General features: G+C 49.0%; 1 protein-coding gene across 4 annotated transcripts; it reads right to left on the bottom strand.

Annotated features, from left to right (window-relative positions):
* Nucleotides 1-243: 243 nt before the first annotated feature.
* On the bottom strand, nt 244-17,224 carry LOC118214447 (methyl-CpG-binding domain protein 5-like). 4 transcript variants are annotated; one of them, XM_035394410.1, is made up of 10 exons: nt 16,948-17,224; nt 15,294-15,396; nt 14,659-14,839; nt 11,711-13,662; nt 11,446-11,644; nt 10,433-10,626; nt 8,916-10,094; nt 7,816-7,889; nt 5,558-5,633; nt 244-3,435 (listed from the first exon to the last, which is right to left on the bottom strand). In XM_035394410.1, exons 1-10 carry the CDS (start codon nt 17,070-17,072, stop codon nt 3,367-3,369), a joined length of 4,152 nt encoding a protein of 1,383 aa, XP_035250301.1. In that variant the 5' UTR covers nt 17,073-17,224; the 3' UTR covers nt 244-3,366. The 4 variants fall into 4 exon arrangements, with proteins under 4 accessions (XP_035250301.1, XP_035250299.1, XP_035250298.1 ...); XM_035394408.1 differs by adding an exon at nt 14,503-14,529 and having other exon boundaries at nt 11,446-13,662; nt 14,713-14,839; XM_035394407.1 differs by having other exon boundaries at nt 11,446-13,662.
* Nucleotides 17,225-18,174: the final 950 nt, after the last annotated feature.

Here is an 18,174-nt window from a genome sequence, read left to right as displayed (position 1 = left end):
CATACTGAAGGTGGGCACACTGCCCTCCCATGTGCCCACACAGCCACAATGTTAAAAGCAGGTGCCCGTTTTCACCAGCGATCTCTCCAGCTTTTCTTTTTGTTCAGAATGAGTGTTGGGATACAGCCGCCTCACAGCCTCCTAACGGTGTACGGAGGGGAACCCCGGGTTCGAGTCACGATCATGACATCACCACCTGGGATCTATGGGATGAGTTTGCTCCGGCAGTACTATGAGGGGATTTCCTGAGAAATGCATGATGCACTGGACTGTACGCTCAGCCTCGAGGATGAATTACTCAAACCCCACCTCTGAGGTTTAACAGAGTACCTAACTACGGCTGCTTGCTGCCTCAGCCATTTTACCCAGAGCTTAACCCCTCCTTAAGCATCACTGTGTCTTTACTGTGTTAGATGCTTCAGGACTGTTAATCTGGGAGTTTGTCCAATTCACAGAAGACTGTATCCTAAATAACACGGTCTTCCTGAGACAGAGAGACAGATCATCACTCTAAAGAATTCACAAGCTTCGATAGGTGACTGGTCACCAAAGTCCAACATAAAATCCTATAAAAACACAAAATGCAAGTCTCAGCTGTTTCTGAAAAAAATTAAAGACAATTGAACTAACTGAATAATAGGCTGTTCATTTTTGTAAGAAAAAATATATATACTCTAAGGCATTCCAGAGTTTACAACTCTTATTAGTATTATTGCCAACTATTATAATTACACAGCTACAAATAAATATGAAATACATTAATAATTTACACCCTCAGCAATAATAAAAACAAATAATTAAGGCCTCTAATTAAAAAAATAAAATAAAACCCAAACCAGTGACAATATTTTGGCAGCAGGGATCCGTGTGTATGGTGGCATAATAGGATACTTATTTCTGTAGCTTCAACTACACTTTGAAAAAAGGTCAAGATAAATTAGTCTAAACTATTTTATGAAAACTGTACAGCCTTTCCTGGTAATTTCAAATCATAAATGAAAGTCTAATGCTGACCAGGCCTTTCTAGCACTGAATTCAGAAACCATGGCAGCATGTAGAAGCTCATTTCAGTGGTTTTAAAAGATAACTTGTAAAGAAAATGTAAAACTGAATGCTGTTCTTATCTTTTTTCTACAGTTCATAGGTCATATGTATAAGCCTTTCCTTTGATTTAATCACACATGACCCAGTTCCGAGACTACAGAAAGCCCAGAATGCATTTCTCCACCCAATGTTTCTTTAAAAATCTACCTTTAGCACAGAGGTTTGCTTTCACAGAGTGAAATCTGAACTGACCTCCACTGCAGCTTTGCAATAACAGGCCCGTGGGTCATGATTAGCTACACAGTTCATTAATGGGAGATGAGCAAGAACGCTGTGAAATGGAACAAAAATCTTAAGACAAGCAAGAACGATGTGAAATGGAACTAAAATCTTAATTCCTTTCAACTAAGATTTTAAGAAATTGCCAAACAATGAAGAAGAAAATTGCTTTGGTTTAAGGATAATCACCTGTGCATGCATTTCAGGCTTCTATTAAAGGGAGAACCTTCTGTATATAGAGTTAATAGATAAAGAGATTATTCAGTTAGGGAAAACTTTTTTGTTGAGAGTTGATAAATCAAAGCCTATTACATTAGAGACGGGGGCTGTCAGAACCTGTAGACACGGCGAATAAATAAAATAAATTATCTGCTGGTCACCCTGCCTTTCCATACACACTCATGCTATAGTAAGGAACAGCAAATCATCTTTTTGATTTCCAGTGATGTTCCCTTTAACACGGCAGCCCAAAATCTGGCACAGAAAACCTTCAGCTGTGGCCAGAAAAGCATATAGCAACAGGCAGAAAAATAATAATAATAATATTGATTAATGTGTAATGGGTTTTGGACAAAGAGATACTGTTTACAAATGGACATTCATATGGACAAGTCAGTTTACCTAAAGATTTAAACATCCTCTGCTGTTTTTTGCAAAGCAGTTATATCTAACACTCACAAGTCCTTTATGTAAACATCATATCTGATATTTGTTGTATCAAAAATATTCAAGAAAAATAATATTTCCTTTTCGAAGTACAAGTATGGGCCTCTTCCTTGGCATGGCTTTTCGTTTTATAAAAAACTACAACAAAAAAATGAACTGCTTAAAAATAACTCAACAGGAAAAGAAAGCGTGCTAACATTTTAAAATCGCATTAAAGCTACAGGTGAACTGCAACTATCTTTCGTAGTATTGCCAGCTGGCTACGCTACCGTATGCATGCTGCATCAACATGTAGCATGTAGCCAGCTGGCTATGCTACCGTATGCATGCTGCATCAACATGTAGCATGTAGCCAGCTGGCTACACTACCGTATGCATGCTGCATCAACATGTAGCATGTAGCCAGCTGGCTATGCTACCGTATGCGTGCTGCATCAACATGTAGCATGTAGCCAGCTGGCTATGCTACCGTATGCATGCTGCATCAACATGTAGCATGTAGCCAGCTAGCTACGCTACCGTATGCGTGCTGCATCAACATGTAGCATGTAGCCAGCTGGCTATGCTACCGTATGCATGCTGCATCAACATGTAGCCAGCTAGCTATGCTACCGTATGCGTGGTGCATCAACATGTAGCATGTAGCCTGACTCTCTACTTCCTGTGCTGCAGTGACCGGTTTCAAGAAAAGCCCAGAAGTACTGTCAGCTGGTAAAGTTCATTCTGTTCAGACACACATAAATGAACACTTATTGGTGTGACATGTCTGTCATAATCAAGGGTTTACAGGTTTACATAATCATGCCTTTTCTCCTGCTGTTTAATACAAAAACAGCATTGTTTCAATGTAATCATATAAAAGCTTTAGGCTGTATCTCTTTTTATTCATCCCGTTTACACTGCTGGTCATATTGACCATGTTCTGAATAAAAACCAAAGAAATTTGTACACTTTTTTCTGCTTTGATTTGTACAATAAAAGATAGTGTGCATTAGGTACGCTTGTACATGACAATATTGTACAATATTTACATTTCTTTTCTGAATATCACCAAGACATTTCTGCATTGTTTATATACACACTGAAAATGTATCAGAAATATTTGGACTGTCTTTTCTCATATGCAGGGCTTTTTGCTTATTCTTTTCTTAGTATTCTTGAAAAAAATAATTATTCAGCAAGCTGTAGACAGATGGCAAAATGTCATTTGCGCAGTTTTATGATTGGCTTTACCCAGCACCTTCAACTGTCTTGTGCACTGTTTGATAGTAGCACTGGGGAAAGGGAGATGGGTGGAGGATCTGGTTGCCTAAGTTCAGACTCTGTATGTACACAGTTCATGGCCTGTTATTGGACTGATGACCAACACATTCAATGTTATCTAGAGATCTTCCTCCTCTTGGTTTTGGGCTTGATCTGTCTGTCTCTCGGGGGCATCTGGTGAACCTGAAAGAGACACAAACCATAAGTACTGGAGGGGGGATGGGGGGGGGGGGGGGATGGGGGCAGGATTTCCCGTACTCCACAGCGTGCACAAACACTCAGCAGTGCAGTGGGGAATAAACGGTGGGTGTGGGTGTGGGCTGTGCAGTGGGGTGTAAATGGTGGGTGTGGGTGTGGGCTGTGCAGTGGGGTGTAAACGGTGGGTGTGGGTGTGGGCTGTGCAGTGGGGTGTAAATGGTGGGTGTGGGTGTGGGCTGTGCAGTGGGGTATAAACGGTGGGTGTGGGCTGTGCAGTGGGGTGTAAACGGTGGTGTGGGCTGTGCAGTGGGGTGTAAACGGTGGGTGTGGGTGTGGGCTGTGCAGTGGGGTATAAACGGTGGGTGTGGGCTGTGCAGTGGGGTGTAAACGGTGGTGTGGGCTGTGCAGTGGGGTATAAACGGTGGGTGTGGGCTGTGCAGTGGGGTATAAACGGTGGTGTGGGCTGTGCAGTGGGGTGTAAACGGTGGGTGTGGGTTGTGCAGTGGGGTATAAACGGTGGGTGTGGGCTGTGCAGTGGGGTATAAACAATGGGTGTGGGCTGTGCAGTGGGGTGTAAACGGTGGGTGTGGGTGTGGGCTGTGCAGTGGGGTGTAAACGGTGGGTGTGGGCTGTGCAGTGGGGTGTAAACGGTGGGTGTGGGCTGTGCAGTGGGGTGGAATGTAAACGGTGGGTGTGGGTGTGGGCTGTGCAGTGGGGTGTAAACGGTGGGTGTGGGTGTGGGCTGTGCAGTGGGGTGTAAACGGTGGGTGTGGGCTGTGCAGTGGGGTGTAAACGGTGGGTGTGGGCTGTGCAGTGGGGTGTAAACGGTGGGTGTGGGCTGTGCAGTGGGGTGTAAACGGTGGGTGTGGGCTGTGCAGTGGGGTGGAATGTAAACGGTGGGTGTGGGTGTGGGCTGTGCAGTGGGGTGTAAACGGTGGGTGTGGGTGTGGGCTGTGCAGTGGGGTGTAAACGGTGGGTGTGGGCTGTGCAGTGGGGTGTAAACGGTGGGTGTGGGCTGTGCAGTGGGGTGTAAACGGTAGGTGTGGGCTGTGCAGTGGGGTGTAAACGGTGGGTGTGGGCTGTGCAGTGGGGTGTAAACAATGAGCACCAAATAAGGCTACGTTTACACCAGAGGTCTTGAGGCCTAGTTCCGATATTTTGCCTGTTTCCTAATTTTTTGGACCACCTGCTTACACCTCCTTTTTAAAGTGGCCCATATACTCACATGTGCTCACCCGCCATCTACAATAGATACAAAATGAGACAGAAATAATCATTTCATAAGTTGTTGCTTTTCGAAACGTCTTAGCTTAGCAACAAAGATCCCCTGTATTTCGGCCTGTAACGACTCTTTGCTCCACATACTTAAAAGGACATAACCTTGGTATTCGCCACTCGTCTGAGCCTTCGTCCTCCATTTAACATCTTTTAACATTTACTGTTACCAGTGGAGAGAGGTTGTGCCTGTGAAAATAGTTACACTTCATTCAAATGCGAAAAAGGCATGAGAATATCGCATTTTGAATTACAAATAAATCGCAATGACCAGGATATTCCGATCTGTGCGTTTACATGCCATTCAAATTGGCAGATATACAATTCCTATCTGATTTATTTCCACATATGAATGTGGCCCAAAGCGGATCTGAAAATATCTGATTCCATGTTCTTTTCCTTTTTACACGTTCATAGTACACAGTACATATCCAATCTGTGCCACGTGTGAGCAAAAAATCGAAATTGGGTCACTTTTACCAGGTGGTGTAAACGTAACCATTGTAACAAGGTGGTTTTTGGTTGAATGCCAGGAATGTCATTACTGCTCTGGCTGTTTTTGTTCTTGTGAATTGGATTGGGAAGATGTCAGACTGAATGTTCGCAGGTCTGGGAAAATGGTATTGAAAAACAAGTAATGCAAGGTCTAATTCTACATGTAGAGTTCTTTCTTTAAATTGAGAAGAACCAGAAATGAAATGTGATGAATTTTAAGTTTTAAAGGAGTGTCCTTCAAAATGAAAGGGAAAGTACAGCATACTTGAGGTTTGGTGAAATACGAGGACTGAACATTATGTGAAAATGCGTAAAAGCGAACAGAACAAGTACTCACACTGCCCGACATTCTGTCCAACTCGCTCATTGCCTCGTGTATAGCAGCTTCTAAGTGATTATTTAACTTCCCACCTCTGTGAAAAAGGAAATGAGGGACTTAAACACAATAACATTGCCCTGGAGAGATCAGTCAATCATGAAATCTTAATCTTCTGAAGTAAGATAATCAGGGATTAAAATCACTCCCAGTGCAAAGCAGTTTGAGCCATTCCAGGTTTTAGTACTAGCAGACTGGAGTAACCCACCTGTTGAAAACTTCTGCTGAATACACAGAGAGACCGAAAACAGTTCATTTTCAAGGCATGCATTTGGAGTGCCATTTATACCCCTCTAGATAAACTGCATTCACCGATGTGGAAAATAAAGTGCACCCTCTTTCAATACGGTTTTCCACATCAGGACACAAGTAACAGGGCTTGACATTAACTTAATGAGCCACTTGTCCAATGGCTAAACTTACTTGTGCAAAAACTGAAAATGTGTATGTGTGTGTGAATTAAAATTAAAATCCTAATCAAGGGTGCCCACTCACCACTGTTTTTCTATTTTATAACCGTTTACTTAGAATCCATTTTTACAGTGATATCTCAGTTTATCCAATAGCTGTTGCCATCGAATAAAAGCAGTTCCAAGCTTGACTGGCTTTTGAATGAGCCCTGGTGTGGCCTGGTGCCAGGAGGGGGAAGAGCCAGCAATGTCAATTTTGTGCCCCTTTAGCTGCTGCCCATATGCATTACATGGCCAAAGGTATTGTGGAAACCCCTTCTAATTAGTGGGTTTGGCTACTTCAGCCACACCCACTGCTAATAGGTGCATAAAATCAAGCATACAGCCATGAAAACTGAAGACAAACACTGGCAGTAGAATGGGTCATACTGAAGAACTCAGTGACTTTCAACATGGCACTGTCATAGATTGCCACCTTTCCAACAAGTCAGTTAATGAAATATCTGTCCTGCTAGAGCTGCCCGGTCAACTGCAAGTGCTTTTATTGCGAAGTGGAAAAGTCTAGGAGCAACAACAACTCAGCTGTGAAGCAGAAGGCCACACAGCATCTGGGTTTGGCGAATGCCAGGAGAATGCTACTGCCCAAATGCATAGTGCCAACTGTAAAGTTTTGTGGAGGAGAAATAATGGTCTGGCCATTAAATCTGACCCATAGTTTCAAAGGTTCTATAGTTTCATCATTTTTTAAATATCATCTACAAGGCCCCTTTTCATAGCTCAGAACTGACCAAAACAGGTACGAGGTGGCACTGTGCAGGCACCATACCTGTGATCACGCCATCTTGATAGGTGACATAGACTAGAAGCTGAAGAAATGCATGTCTTTTCTGTGTGCCCCCTTATTGCACTGTACCTGAATTTTAATGTTAAGCTTCCTGGCAGTGGTAGATATGTACTGTACATCAACAAAATGTCAGTGTTCAAATTTTCTTTTTCCACAGGCTCAACCCAGTGATTATGAATATATACCTATATATATACCATAAATATTCCAACTATAAAACATAAATATTTGCAATGAATACACACCTGGAATTATTAGGGGTCCTACGAAGTAGGAACCCTATTGTTCTTGTTAGTATTATTATTATTATAACTTTTTAAAACAATAATCTAGGGACTTGAAACGTTCTGGGCATGAAGAGGACACTACCATTTTGTACAATGTCGGCACAGTTGCAGATATCTCAACAAACAAGGAAATTACAGGCATTTTGGCGGGAAGCTAATGCTAATATAACGCTTTAAAACTCATCTTCTCATTAATGCTTTACCTGATTCCATCACCATCGCACATGTTCTTGGGTATTCTCTCCATCAAGGGTGATAAGGAAAAGTCGTTTCGTTAAAAATTGCGTGATTTGTGGCGTGACAAAGTTAGCACTTTATGCTAATGCACATTCATATTCGCAGTAATGTTTCTCATGAACCGGAAGTCGGATCGTCTCACGCACGGGTATGTAGATTGTCCAAAATCCTGAAATCTATGCCGCTTGGACTCTTTTCTCCTCCGCCTTGTATTTACCCGGATTGGACATGTTCGTAGGGCCCCGCATTGCTGCTTGCAGCTATATTTTGAAAATGTTTTTCTTCCTTCAAAACAACAGCATGCTTCAGATATGTGTATGTCACATGAAAGGGAAGAAAACAAGCATAGCAGAGCACGGGCAGACCTCTTCCAAGGTGAATCATTCGACAAGCATATGAATCTCAAACCAGGAATCCTAATCAGACATGGTCAGGACTTACTTTCTATTCCTCTTGGTAGCTCTGTTGAGTGCCTCCAGGTCTTCTGTTAGTGTTTTCAGCCTCCCCGGCTCAACCTGTACAAAGGTGTGAAAACCAAAGTACATTACCCAGAATTCTGCCCATTTCATCATCAGATACTCACACTATCCCACTGCACTGGGCTGAGAGGATCAATGACCCGAGGTACAGTTTGATCAAGAGAGACGGTGCAGAATGAGCTTGCCGATGACTCAGACCACAGCAGCATCCACATTTCACACTTCATAGTTGACTAATTTACACTGTTGCTTTATTTGCTTAAACAAGAAGGTGGGGGGAGAAAGCATTTGACAATCTGCAGTTAGTGAAAAAAACTGTCAAGCTGATGTCCAAACAGCTACACAGGAGAACCTTGTAAATAGAAGCCTTAGAGTTACTGACTGAATAGCCAACTGCACAGGGTATGAAACTGTTGCATCGTAAACAAACACTCCTTTTCAAGCTCATTCTTATACAGTACATAGCTTCTCTTGTTAAAAAGGAACGAGTGACAATTAAATAGTGCAAGTACCATACACCTCTTCTTCTGTAACTGTGTGTTCAGTCCATTGAAAATCAGCGATTTACTTTCCAAGGGAGCAGCAAAATAATACTGAAAGGTAACCCTAGGAAGTTTGTTTTCCAAGAGACAGAATGACTCTAAATATTACTAAAACAAAGTAGCAGAAGCTCAAACACAGCGGAAGTTTTTCTTCTCAACTAAAAGATTTTTTCTTTTGAGTGGATACAGATGCTTGCGGCTGTGTGCACGTTGGGAAAAGAAGAAAGACGATGGGTAACATGGGTTTGCACAGAAGTCACGTTTGAATGAGTTAATGCCACTGAAAATGGCCATATATGCAACATTATAGCACCTCAGTGGGAGAAAGTCTGAACTTTTATTTCTTGTTTCATTTTAAATTCAATGTGCTGAAGAAGAGCCAAAACAACAAAAATTGTGTCAATGTTCAAATACTGACAGACTGTACCGTACATACTTGTGAAAAGCCATGTCCACAAGCAAGGTCATTTGGGAATGTTCTGAGGGCACAGGGTATCGCTGAGGAAGAAGCAGGACTCACCTTGTCCTGCGCACTGTTCTGCATACCGGGGTTGTGCACCTGGTCCTGGTTGATCAGTTTAACTGGCCAGGGGGGGAAGGCTTTGAGCTGGCCCCAGACCAGCTCGCCCATGCTGAAGGTGCGGGGGCGGTAGTGCAGCAGCTCGCTGGAGGAAGGCGAGTCCGGCTGGCGCAGGTCCTCCTCGCTGCTCAGGCTCTTGGTGTCAGAGGGGCTGGGTGCGCAGCCGTTGTAGTGCCCGTTGTAGTGCATGTAGTCTTTCAGCAGGGGGCCCTCCAGGCTGGTGGAGGAGCCTGGGGACTGGTCCTCTGCCATCAGGTCCTGCCTGGGGGGGCCCAGGATGTCTCCATAGCCCCTGCTCAGGAGTGGACCCCCCCCGTTCATGTGGGCGCAGTGCTCGACGGTCTGCTCCAGCCGCTCCTTGAAGTTGAGTGAGGCCCGTCTGCAGCTGTTGAAGTGGAAGCCCTCCTCCAGGAAGGCCTTGTCACCAGGCCGGAGTGCCAGGGGCAGGTGCTTGTGATCGGGGGGGGAGCCGGTGGGGGCCAGGGTGTTGGCCCTCTCGGTGTGTGGGCTGCTCTGGACTTGGGTGGAACACTCCAGGAACTCCTCCCCCCGCCAGGATGCATGACCATCCACCCCAGCCCCCGGCCCCGGCCCCCCCTCATCCCACTGCCTCCGGGGGGTTAGGGTTCCACGACTGGGGGACCTGAAGAATTTGTGGGCCTCCCCCCCCTCAGGGGTGCACTTGCCCTGCTCCGAGTTGTTGCGGGGCGGGGCTGCCTGGGGGTGGGGCCGCTGCGGGGGGTCAGCCCCGTGGATGGCGTGGGGGAGGCTCACGGCCTCGCCGATGGAGGCGGTGAAGGCACTCATAGCGCTGAGGGCCGGGACAGGGCTGGCCTGCGTGCTGCCACTCATCGCTGTGGTGATCACCACAGGCGTGCCCTTACTGGCGGCGTCCACCACGGCCCTGTAGATGGAGTCCACCGATTGGCCCCCGCCCCCCGGGAGGCCCTGGAGCCCGTGGGGCCCAGCGGGCGGGCCCAGGCCCTGGGGCTGTAATTCCGGCAGGCTCTCCTGCAGCTGAGGTAGGGCCGCCATTGCCACCGTGTCGGGACGCAAGCTTCCCCTGGGCTGAGCGCTCGTCTGCTTGCTGGGGTTTGAAATACTCTCAGGCACATTCACCTGCACACAATCAGAAAAAACCCTCAATTAAAAATATTTTTGTACGCTTCTTTAAAAAAAATGTAATTGCAACACCCAAGCTGGAATAACTCCTTGTGTCCCTACTCTGTCATACCAAGCAAGTCACTTCTGACCCAAAATTCTGGAGATATCCACACATGTTCAATATGCTCATATGGCTCAGAGGCACTCACGGCAGTGATTAGGACAGTTCATAGTGCATGGCACACTACACAAGGTAAGTCATGGCTGGCTTCCAGCATGCAAAGGACTAAATCAGGGCTAAATCGCTAAATCTCTCGAGCATAGACCAGGTTTTCGCCACTTGACAGACTCACCTGGAAATTTTGGAAAAGGCAAGCCATGGGGCTGGAAGAGGAGCTGTCAGGAAAGGGGTTTTCGGGGAAGGCGCGGGGGTCCTGGAACCCCTGGCCCAGCTGAGCTTGGCCCACTTGCTGGAACATGGGGCCGCTGTTGTGAGCCTGCAGGGTCCGCAGTTTGGGGTTGTTCACACTGCAGTTGAGGGCCTCGCCTGTGGAGGGGGTGGGGGCATGATCAGGGGCATGTTTATTTATTTTCTTTTATGTGAAATCTATCCAAAATGACTACATTCTGCTGTAAATCATAACATAATCGTATCTTTCACGACAAGTAACTGTTTTGACTCACTTTTGCAGCATTTTCAAGTGGGAATGACTATTCTTTTCATCAGTATAGGGGTCTAAGAAACCTCTCCAAAAATGAATAAATTATTTTTGTCCATTAAAAAGCATATAAATGTTCCTTTTATGATGAAGAAAAAAATGCAAAAATATTGTGACACATTATGGTATACAAGCACTTGTATATTACTGCACAATGTTACAGCTGACTGCACAATGCCACGAAGAAACCATTCTTGCCATTTCCAGGAGGCTCTCAGTCATCAAATGAAACAAGCCATACACCAATGGAAAGCTTATACTGCCCTCTACTGGATAAAAGAGTTATCAAACAAGAATGAGCTGAAGAGTTACTATGTTGTAAAAACCAATAGGGCTTTTGCGTGTGGATGCTGTTCAGAGTCATATTAAAGGTTACTGTTCAGAGTCATATTAAAGTTTACTGTTCAGAGTCATATTAAGGTTTACTGTTCAGAGTCATATTAAAGGTTACTGTTCAGAGTCATATTAAGGTTTACTGTTCAGAGTCATATTAAAGGTTACTGTTCAGAGTCATATTAAAGGTTACTGTTCAGAGTCATATTAAAGGTTACTGTTCAGAGTCATATTAAAGGTTCACAGTCATAGCATTGTCCCAGTCAATAATTATCATCAGTGAACCACCTGTGTGGAAAAGAGCAGCAGCTCACCTGACTCCAGGACAGTGTGAGACGAGCCCCCATCACCACAGTGGGGCAGGGGGGACCCCATGTGGGCCTGTCCCAGGACAGTGTGAGACAAGCCCCCATCACCACAGTGGGGCAGGGGGGATCCCATGTGGGCCTGTCCCAGGACAGTGTGAGACGAGCCCCCATCACCACAGTGGGGCAGGGGGGACCCCATGTGGGCCTGTCCCAGGACAGTGTGAGACAAGCCCCCATCACCACAGTGGGGCAGGGGGGACCCCATGTGGGCCCGTCCCAGGATGTAGCGGCAGCCCTGCGGGTCCTGGGGGTGGAGAGTGAGCCCGTGGGGGTGGGGGTTGGGGGGGTCCAGTGGGGAGTGTCCCAGGGGTCTGCAGCTCCCCCTGGGAGTGACCTGCATCTGGTTTGCCGTCTCTGAGAACAGACGGCAGGAGTCGTGGCCCCCACTGTGCAGGGCCCCCTCCCCAAACTGCAGCGGGGTGGGGTGGGGGGCGCTCTGGTTGCTCATGGACTGCAGGAGCTGGGCCATGGAGGCGCTGGGGGGGAGGCTCCCCGTCCGGGCCCCCGTCCTCAGCCGCTCCCCAGGGTCAGGGTGCCGGGGACCGCTCACGTGGGCCTGGAGCATGAAGACCCCGCCGCCCCCCCCACCGTTGAGCTGCTTGCGCAGGCGGAGGGGGTTGCGCTGCTGGGCCATCAGCTTGTCCCGCAGAGCCGCCCGGCCGCTCTGGCCCTCGCTCCCGGACAGCGGCGCGCCCGCGTTGGCAGGACACGCGGGGGGGTTTAAAGTGCTGTGCCCATCTGCCACGCCCCCACAGCTGCCCGCCAGCCTGGGTTTGCTGCCCTTACCCCCATTTCCACCACCGCCGCAGGTCAGTTTGTTTTGATTGGCTAGCTGTGCTTTGGCCGCTGCTGACAGTAAGCTGCTTGCTGGGAAGGAGGCGGCGTTTTGGCGGTTCAGGATGTGGTTGAGCGGCATTCCCAGCAGCCCCGAGGGGCCCTTCTGGGGCCCATTCCCTGTGGAGCTGGGCGGGAACATGGAGCTGCTCATCCCCACCAGCAGCTGGCTGGGGACATCCTTGTACTGCTGGAGCGGGTCGGGTTTGGCGGAGGGGCTGGAAGGCAGGGAGGGGTGCGGGGACCCCACGGAGGACCGGGGAGACCGGGGCGGGACCTTCACGCTGCCGCAGGGGGGCATGGCGAAGCTTCCGTGGTCGGAGGAGGTGGAGGAGGAGCGGGAGCGTTGGGGCGACGCCTCCACCCTCGCCACGCCCGAGCCGGCCAGGTGCGCGGGGGGGGTGACGGGGGAGGGGGAGACGGACGCAGTGGCTGCGTGCTGGAGCCGCTGCATGTGGCCCCCGTGCCCCCCGTGCCCCACAGGCCCCGGCTTGACCGTGGGCAGGGGCAGGTTGCTGGGCAGGGGCACGATGGCGGGGGGGATGACTACATTCATCACTGGTACCTGAGAGTGGACGGTGGGCTGGAAGGTAGGCGGGCCGGGGGTGAGCGCCACAGCACTGCGGCTGCCCGGCCGGCTGGGGATGGGGTCCAGGATGCCCAGCGGGTCCTTCTCACAGGACAGCTGCTTCTTCTGGAGGGTGCAGGCAGGGGGCGGGGGCTGGGGGTGGGGGTGGGGCCCTGGGGCGGGCGGGATCGGGGCCTTGTGGTGGAACACGGACCGGGGCATGTCCACGCTGGGGGGGAAGCTGCACGCGGGGTTCTTCATGACGGGGCTCTGGGTGGCGATGGGGGGGGAGAGGGGCACGGACGTCCTCCCGGCCAGGGCACAGGAGGGCGCGGCGCGGGGAAGCACGCCAGGCGGCGACAGGGGCATGCGCCCGCTGCCATGGATAGGGCTGGGGCTGCTGGTACCATGGAAACCGGGGTTGCCCCGGGTGAAGGGATCAGGGCTGCCCAGGGGGTCGGCCCGTGGAGACGGTGATCCGTCCCCATAGGAGGCGGGGCTGAGCATGCGATACGGGGACTTCTGTCCATGCTCCGCCCCCCCCAGCCTCGTGCGGGCGTACCCGCCGTACAGCTCCTGCTGCTGGGCCAGGCTCAGCTCAGACGCACCCTGTCGCTGGCTGCCCAGCGCGCGGAAAGGGTTCTTACAGTCTGAGGGCGCGGGGCGGGGCAGCCCCCCCGGGGGGTGGGACAGCCCCTCCCGCTCTTTGCTCTTTATTGCTCGGGGAGTTGCAGAACGCGAGGGGGCCATCGGTGCTGCACCTGGAAAGCAGCACAGGAGCCACAATTAGCACACTTTACCCACAATGCTGTGTGCATGTCAGAATGAGCAGCCTATCTGCTACTGAAGCACACTTTACCCACAATGCTGTGTGCACGTCAGAATGAGCAGCCTATCTGCTACTGAAGCACACTTTACCCACAATGCTGTGCGCACGTCAGAATGAGCAGCCTATCTGCTACTGAAGCACACTTTACCCACAATGCTGTGCGCACGTCAGAATGAGCAGCCTATCTGCTACTGAAGCACACTTTACCCACAATGCTGTGCGCATGTCAGAATGAGCAGCCTATCTGCTACTGAAACACACTTCACCCACAATGCTGTGCGCATGTCAGAATGAGCCGCCTAGCTGCTACTGAAGCACACTTTACCCACAATGCTGTGCGCATGTCAGAATGAGCCGCCTAGCTGCTACTGAAACACACTTTACCCACAATGCTGTGCGCATGTCAGAATGAGCCGCCTAGCTGCTACTGAAGCACACTTTACCCACAATGCTGTGTGCATGTCAGAATGAGCCGCCTAGCTGCATACTAGAGTTCTGGTTCTGGTCACATTTACGGGCCACATTCAGCAGCGGCACGGTCCGGGGTTCGATCCCCCGAGACCACGGAGCTCATCCACGCACCACAGCGGCACAGTGTAACTGAAAGAGCCCGCCAGCAGCCCCTAGTGGCCCCTAGTGGCAGGATGTTTTTCTAGGACATATCGTGTGCACACACAGTATTGTAAAAACACACCAAATCTATAATTCGAGCACTTAGTTGATCTCAATCTATTATAAGTGAGTATATTATTATAATTATAAATATACTCACATTTATTAGAGATAATTGTATTCATCTCTAAAAGGGAAAACATGGTATTGCATGTCAAACATTAACGGTGCTGAGAAAATAACAAATATACAGGTAAAATAACCCAATTTTCTAAACCCCCTACTCCACCTGTGTCTCCACCCACCCCATACATACTTGTGTGACCCCCTGGACAGGTGAGAACTAGAGAAGGTTGTGGTGGTTCCATACTCTTGTGCAGGGTGGCCACAGCGATGATCTTTCTCTTGTGGTTGCAGAGCTTCGTGACGTCTTCGTCAGCCTTTACGTCCTCCGCAGTCCTCTGCTTGAGCACAGCCCTGGGATTGAAGTTAAACACCTGCAGGGACACCGTTCCGCTCAGTCTGACTGCAGCTGGCTGGTCGCTCCTGCCTCTCACACATTTGCATTATAACGCTTATTCTTTTTGACTTTACATATTAATGCAAGGGACTACTGACTTCTGCGATCATACAAAACACAGAAAATATTTAAGACTTCATGAGCACATACTACACAAGAAATGGCTGCTTAGTAGGGTGGGGAGCTGCATTTTTAAAACTACAGAATAGCAGAAAGCTCTCAAATTTAAGTGTATTCTAGAAGAAAGCATTCAGTCTTGACCCGACTTGCTTACTGAAGAAATTACAGCAGAGATCAGAATAAACATCGTTAGGTTTGAGCCGTCTTGCTCAACGCATGCTGGGATAGGCTCCAGCACCCCCCGCGACCCTGCCCAGGATAAGCAGGTACACGTAATGGATAGTTTGAGCGTTTGGAAGGTCCTGACTCACCTTGTGGAGGAGGAGGGGGCATTCTAGGCCACACTTGCAGGTCCCATCTGTCAGCAGGTAGGCCTTCACCTGTTCCAGGCAGGAGAGCAGAGAGCCACTGGGACTACAGGAGTGAAGCGCAAAAGAGAACGGTGGCTGATGAGGATCATCTTCATAATTAAAAAAGGCATAACGGCAACACATGACGGCAGTGTAGCCTGGCTGGCGTAAGGGACGACTTCCACTGCAGGGACTTTTGGTGTCTCTCGGTGCACCAGCAAACTCCTCTGGTCAATGGGGAGGCTGTGGTACACCCATACCAGCTGTGCATGCACTCTGAGCAAAGCCTGCTTCCCTGTGGTGTGAAAAGAAGCAGCGGCTGACAGAAGCCATTTTGGGGTGCTAATGTCTGCTTCTGAATCGATGGTGGATGGGTTTTACAATACTTTTTTCATCATTATGTTATCTTAATTTTCTAAACCCTTGAATAAAAGTTGATAAATGTGCACGTTCACTGGCACAGCTCTGGTTCTTATGCTGACAAATGCCAATAACAGCCTCCAAAGGTAATCAAAAGGCTAGAATCAAAACTAGATACTGAAAGCTCTCTCTAGCATTAAGCTCTAAGGAAACAACTGAACACACCTGACTAATCAGAAACACCTGTGAAATCATTTGTCCCAAACATCATGATGCCCTGAAATTGGGGGGGGGGGGGGGGGGTATGTACTCCACTTTAACCACATGTGAAATCTTTGATTGCAAATCTTTGATTGCAAAGCTGCTATAACAACCTCCACTCTTCTGGGAAAGCTTTATACTAGATGTTGGAGTATTGCTGCAGAGATTTGCTTCCATTTAGCCAGAAGAGTATTAGTGAGGTTGGGCACTGATTGGGTGATTAGGCCAGGCTTGAAGTTGGCTTTTAAATTTATCCCAAAGGTGTTGGATGTGGTTGAGGTCAGGGCTCTGTGCAGGCCAGTCAAGTTCTTCCACACCATTCTCAACAAAACCACTTCTGTATGGACCTCCCTGTGTGCCCGGGGGCATTGTCATGCTGAAACAGGAACGTACCATTCCCAAACTGCTGGGGAAGCACAGACTCATCTAGAATATCATTGTATGATGAAGCATTAAGATTTGCCTTCACTGCAACTAAACCCTAGCCCAAAATATGACAAGCAGCCACACACACACATACACACAGATGATGTCAGCTTTTGGTGAGTCACGAAAAGAGCTCAATTAGTCTCAAATGGAAAGGATCTGGGTGTATTTCATGGTGAGACATCCATGTCTCTCATAAGTAGAACACTGTACTGAGGTAAACTGTAAATGGCCGGTTTCTGCTTGAACCCAGCATTTTGCTATGGTGCTGCAGAATCGTGACCGCGCCCTTTGAGCGACCTGCACAGACAGCGTATTCAGCCTGCTGCCTTCACTCAAGCCATGCGATTCATCAAATCTCCTCTCCATCTAAACCTGTGAAACATAATCAAAGATACTCTGGACTATGTGCAATAATCAGCGAATAAGATGTCTGTAGGTGACCGGTGCTGTTTCAATCGGACTAAACATTGCTAGTGGAGTTTTTGTGTTCTGTGCGGTACCTAGGTAGTCCTAGGTAGTAAAAGAAGCATGAAGACGCAAGACATTAAAAACACTAAATGAGTACCTGACATAGACCACGCCACTATGGTCCAGCCTGCGCTTCCAGCCGACAGGCACCTGGGCAGCCGGGGGGGGCCCTTCCCCCGGCCCCCCCCCCGGCCCTCCCCCGCACTCTTTTCCTCCATTCATGGTTCAGGTTGTGCGCACGACACCTCGGGTGGGAATCACAAGGCCATCGCTGCCCTCCAACTGTGGATCACCATGGCAGAGCAAAAGGGCTAACCGTGCACTGGAGACTCAGTCAGAACCAGACACCTGCACGCATCAGCCGGGGTGGGGGGATTGGGATGGGGAGGGGGGGGCGGGGATGGGGGGATGGGGGAGGGGATGGGGGAGGGGTGGCACGGAGCTCAGTGTGGAACGGGGTCTCAGTGATCCTTCATCGCTGTCCTTTTAAAGTGGGATGGGGCACTTAGTCATTCTCTGGGTCATTGGTGGGGGGGGGGCAGGGGGGGTCAGAGGCGGCGGTACATAGATGAGGAGGCTCCCGGTCAGCCGTGTTCAGGACCGCAAGCTCATTGTTTGTGGGGCGGGGCTCGGGGGCAAACAGCAGGTTTATCCTACAGGGAAGAGAGACCGTCCAGGAGGCCTAGCTGCTGAAGACCAGCCTGCAGAGCGAGCATCTCTACAGACACGCTGGGCCAGGCCTTCCGAGGGCTAAACCCGAACCCTAACCCACACAGCTGCTCAAACAGCTTCTCATGCTTCTGGCTGTTTCAGTTTGAAATTCACAGGAGAGACATCCTCTTGACGCTTTGTGTGCTTCTCATGATTTTGTACCTGGAGAATTAAAAAACAAAAAACAAAAAAAAAAAACATTTTTACACTGACACGCACATAATCCATTACATTACATTACAGGCATCCAAGATCCATTACATATTATGCAGAGCGATTTACACTACTTTTTTTTTTACATAGCATTTTGCATCCATTTATACAGCTGGATATATACTGAAGCAATGCAGGTTTAGTATCTTGGGCACAACAGCCATGTCCCACCTGGGAATCGAACCTGTGACCTTTAGGTTACAAGACCAGCTCCTTACCCATTATACTACACTGCCGTCTAACTGACACTGACACACACATAACCCTGCACTGACACACACACCATCCTGCACCGACACCGACACACACATCATCCTGCCCCGACACTGACACACACACCATCCTACACTGACACACACGCCATCCTGCACTGACACACACACATCATCCTGCACTGACA

This window comes from Anguilla anguilla, chromosome 15 (assembly GCF_013347855.1).
Source record: "Anguilla anguilla isolate fAngAng1 chromosome 15, fAngAng1.pri, whole genome shotgun sequence".
In the NCBI taxonomy this organism is placed as follows: domain Eukaryota; kingdom Metazoa; phylum Chordata; class Actinopteri; order Anguilliformes; family Anguillidae; genus Anguilla; species Anguilla anguilla.
Note: the sequence above shows the minus strand (reverse complement) of the source record. Positions and strands in the feature narration are given on the sequence as shown.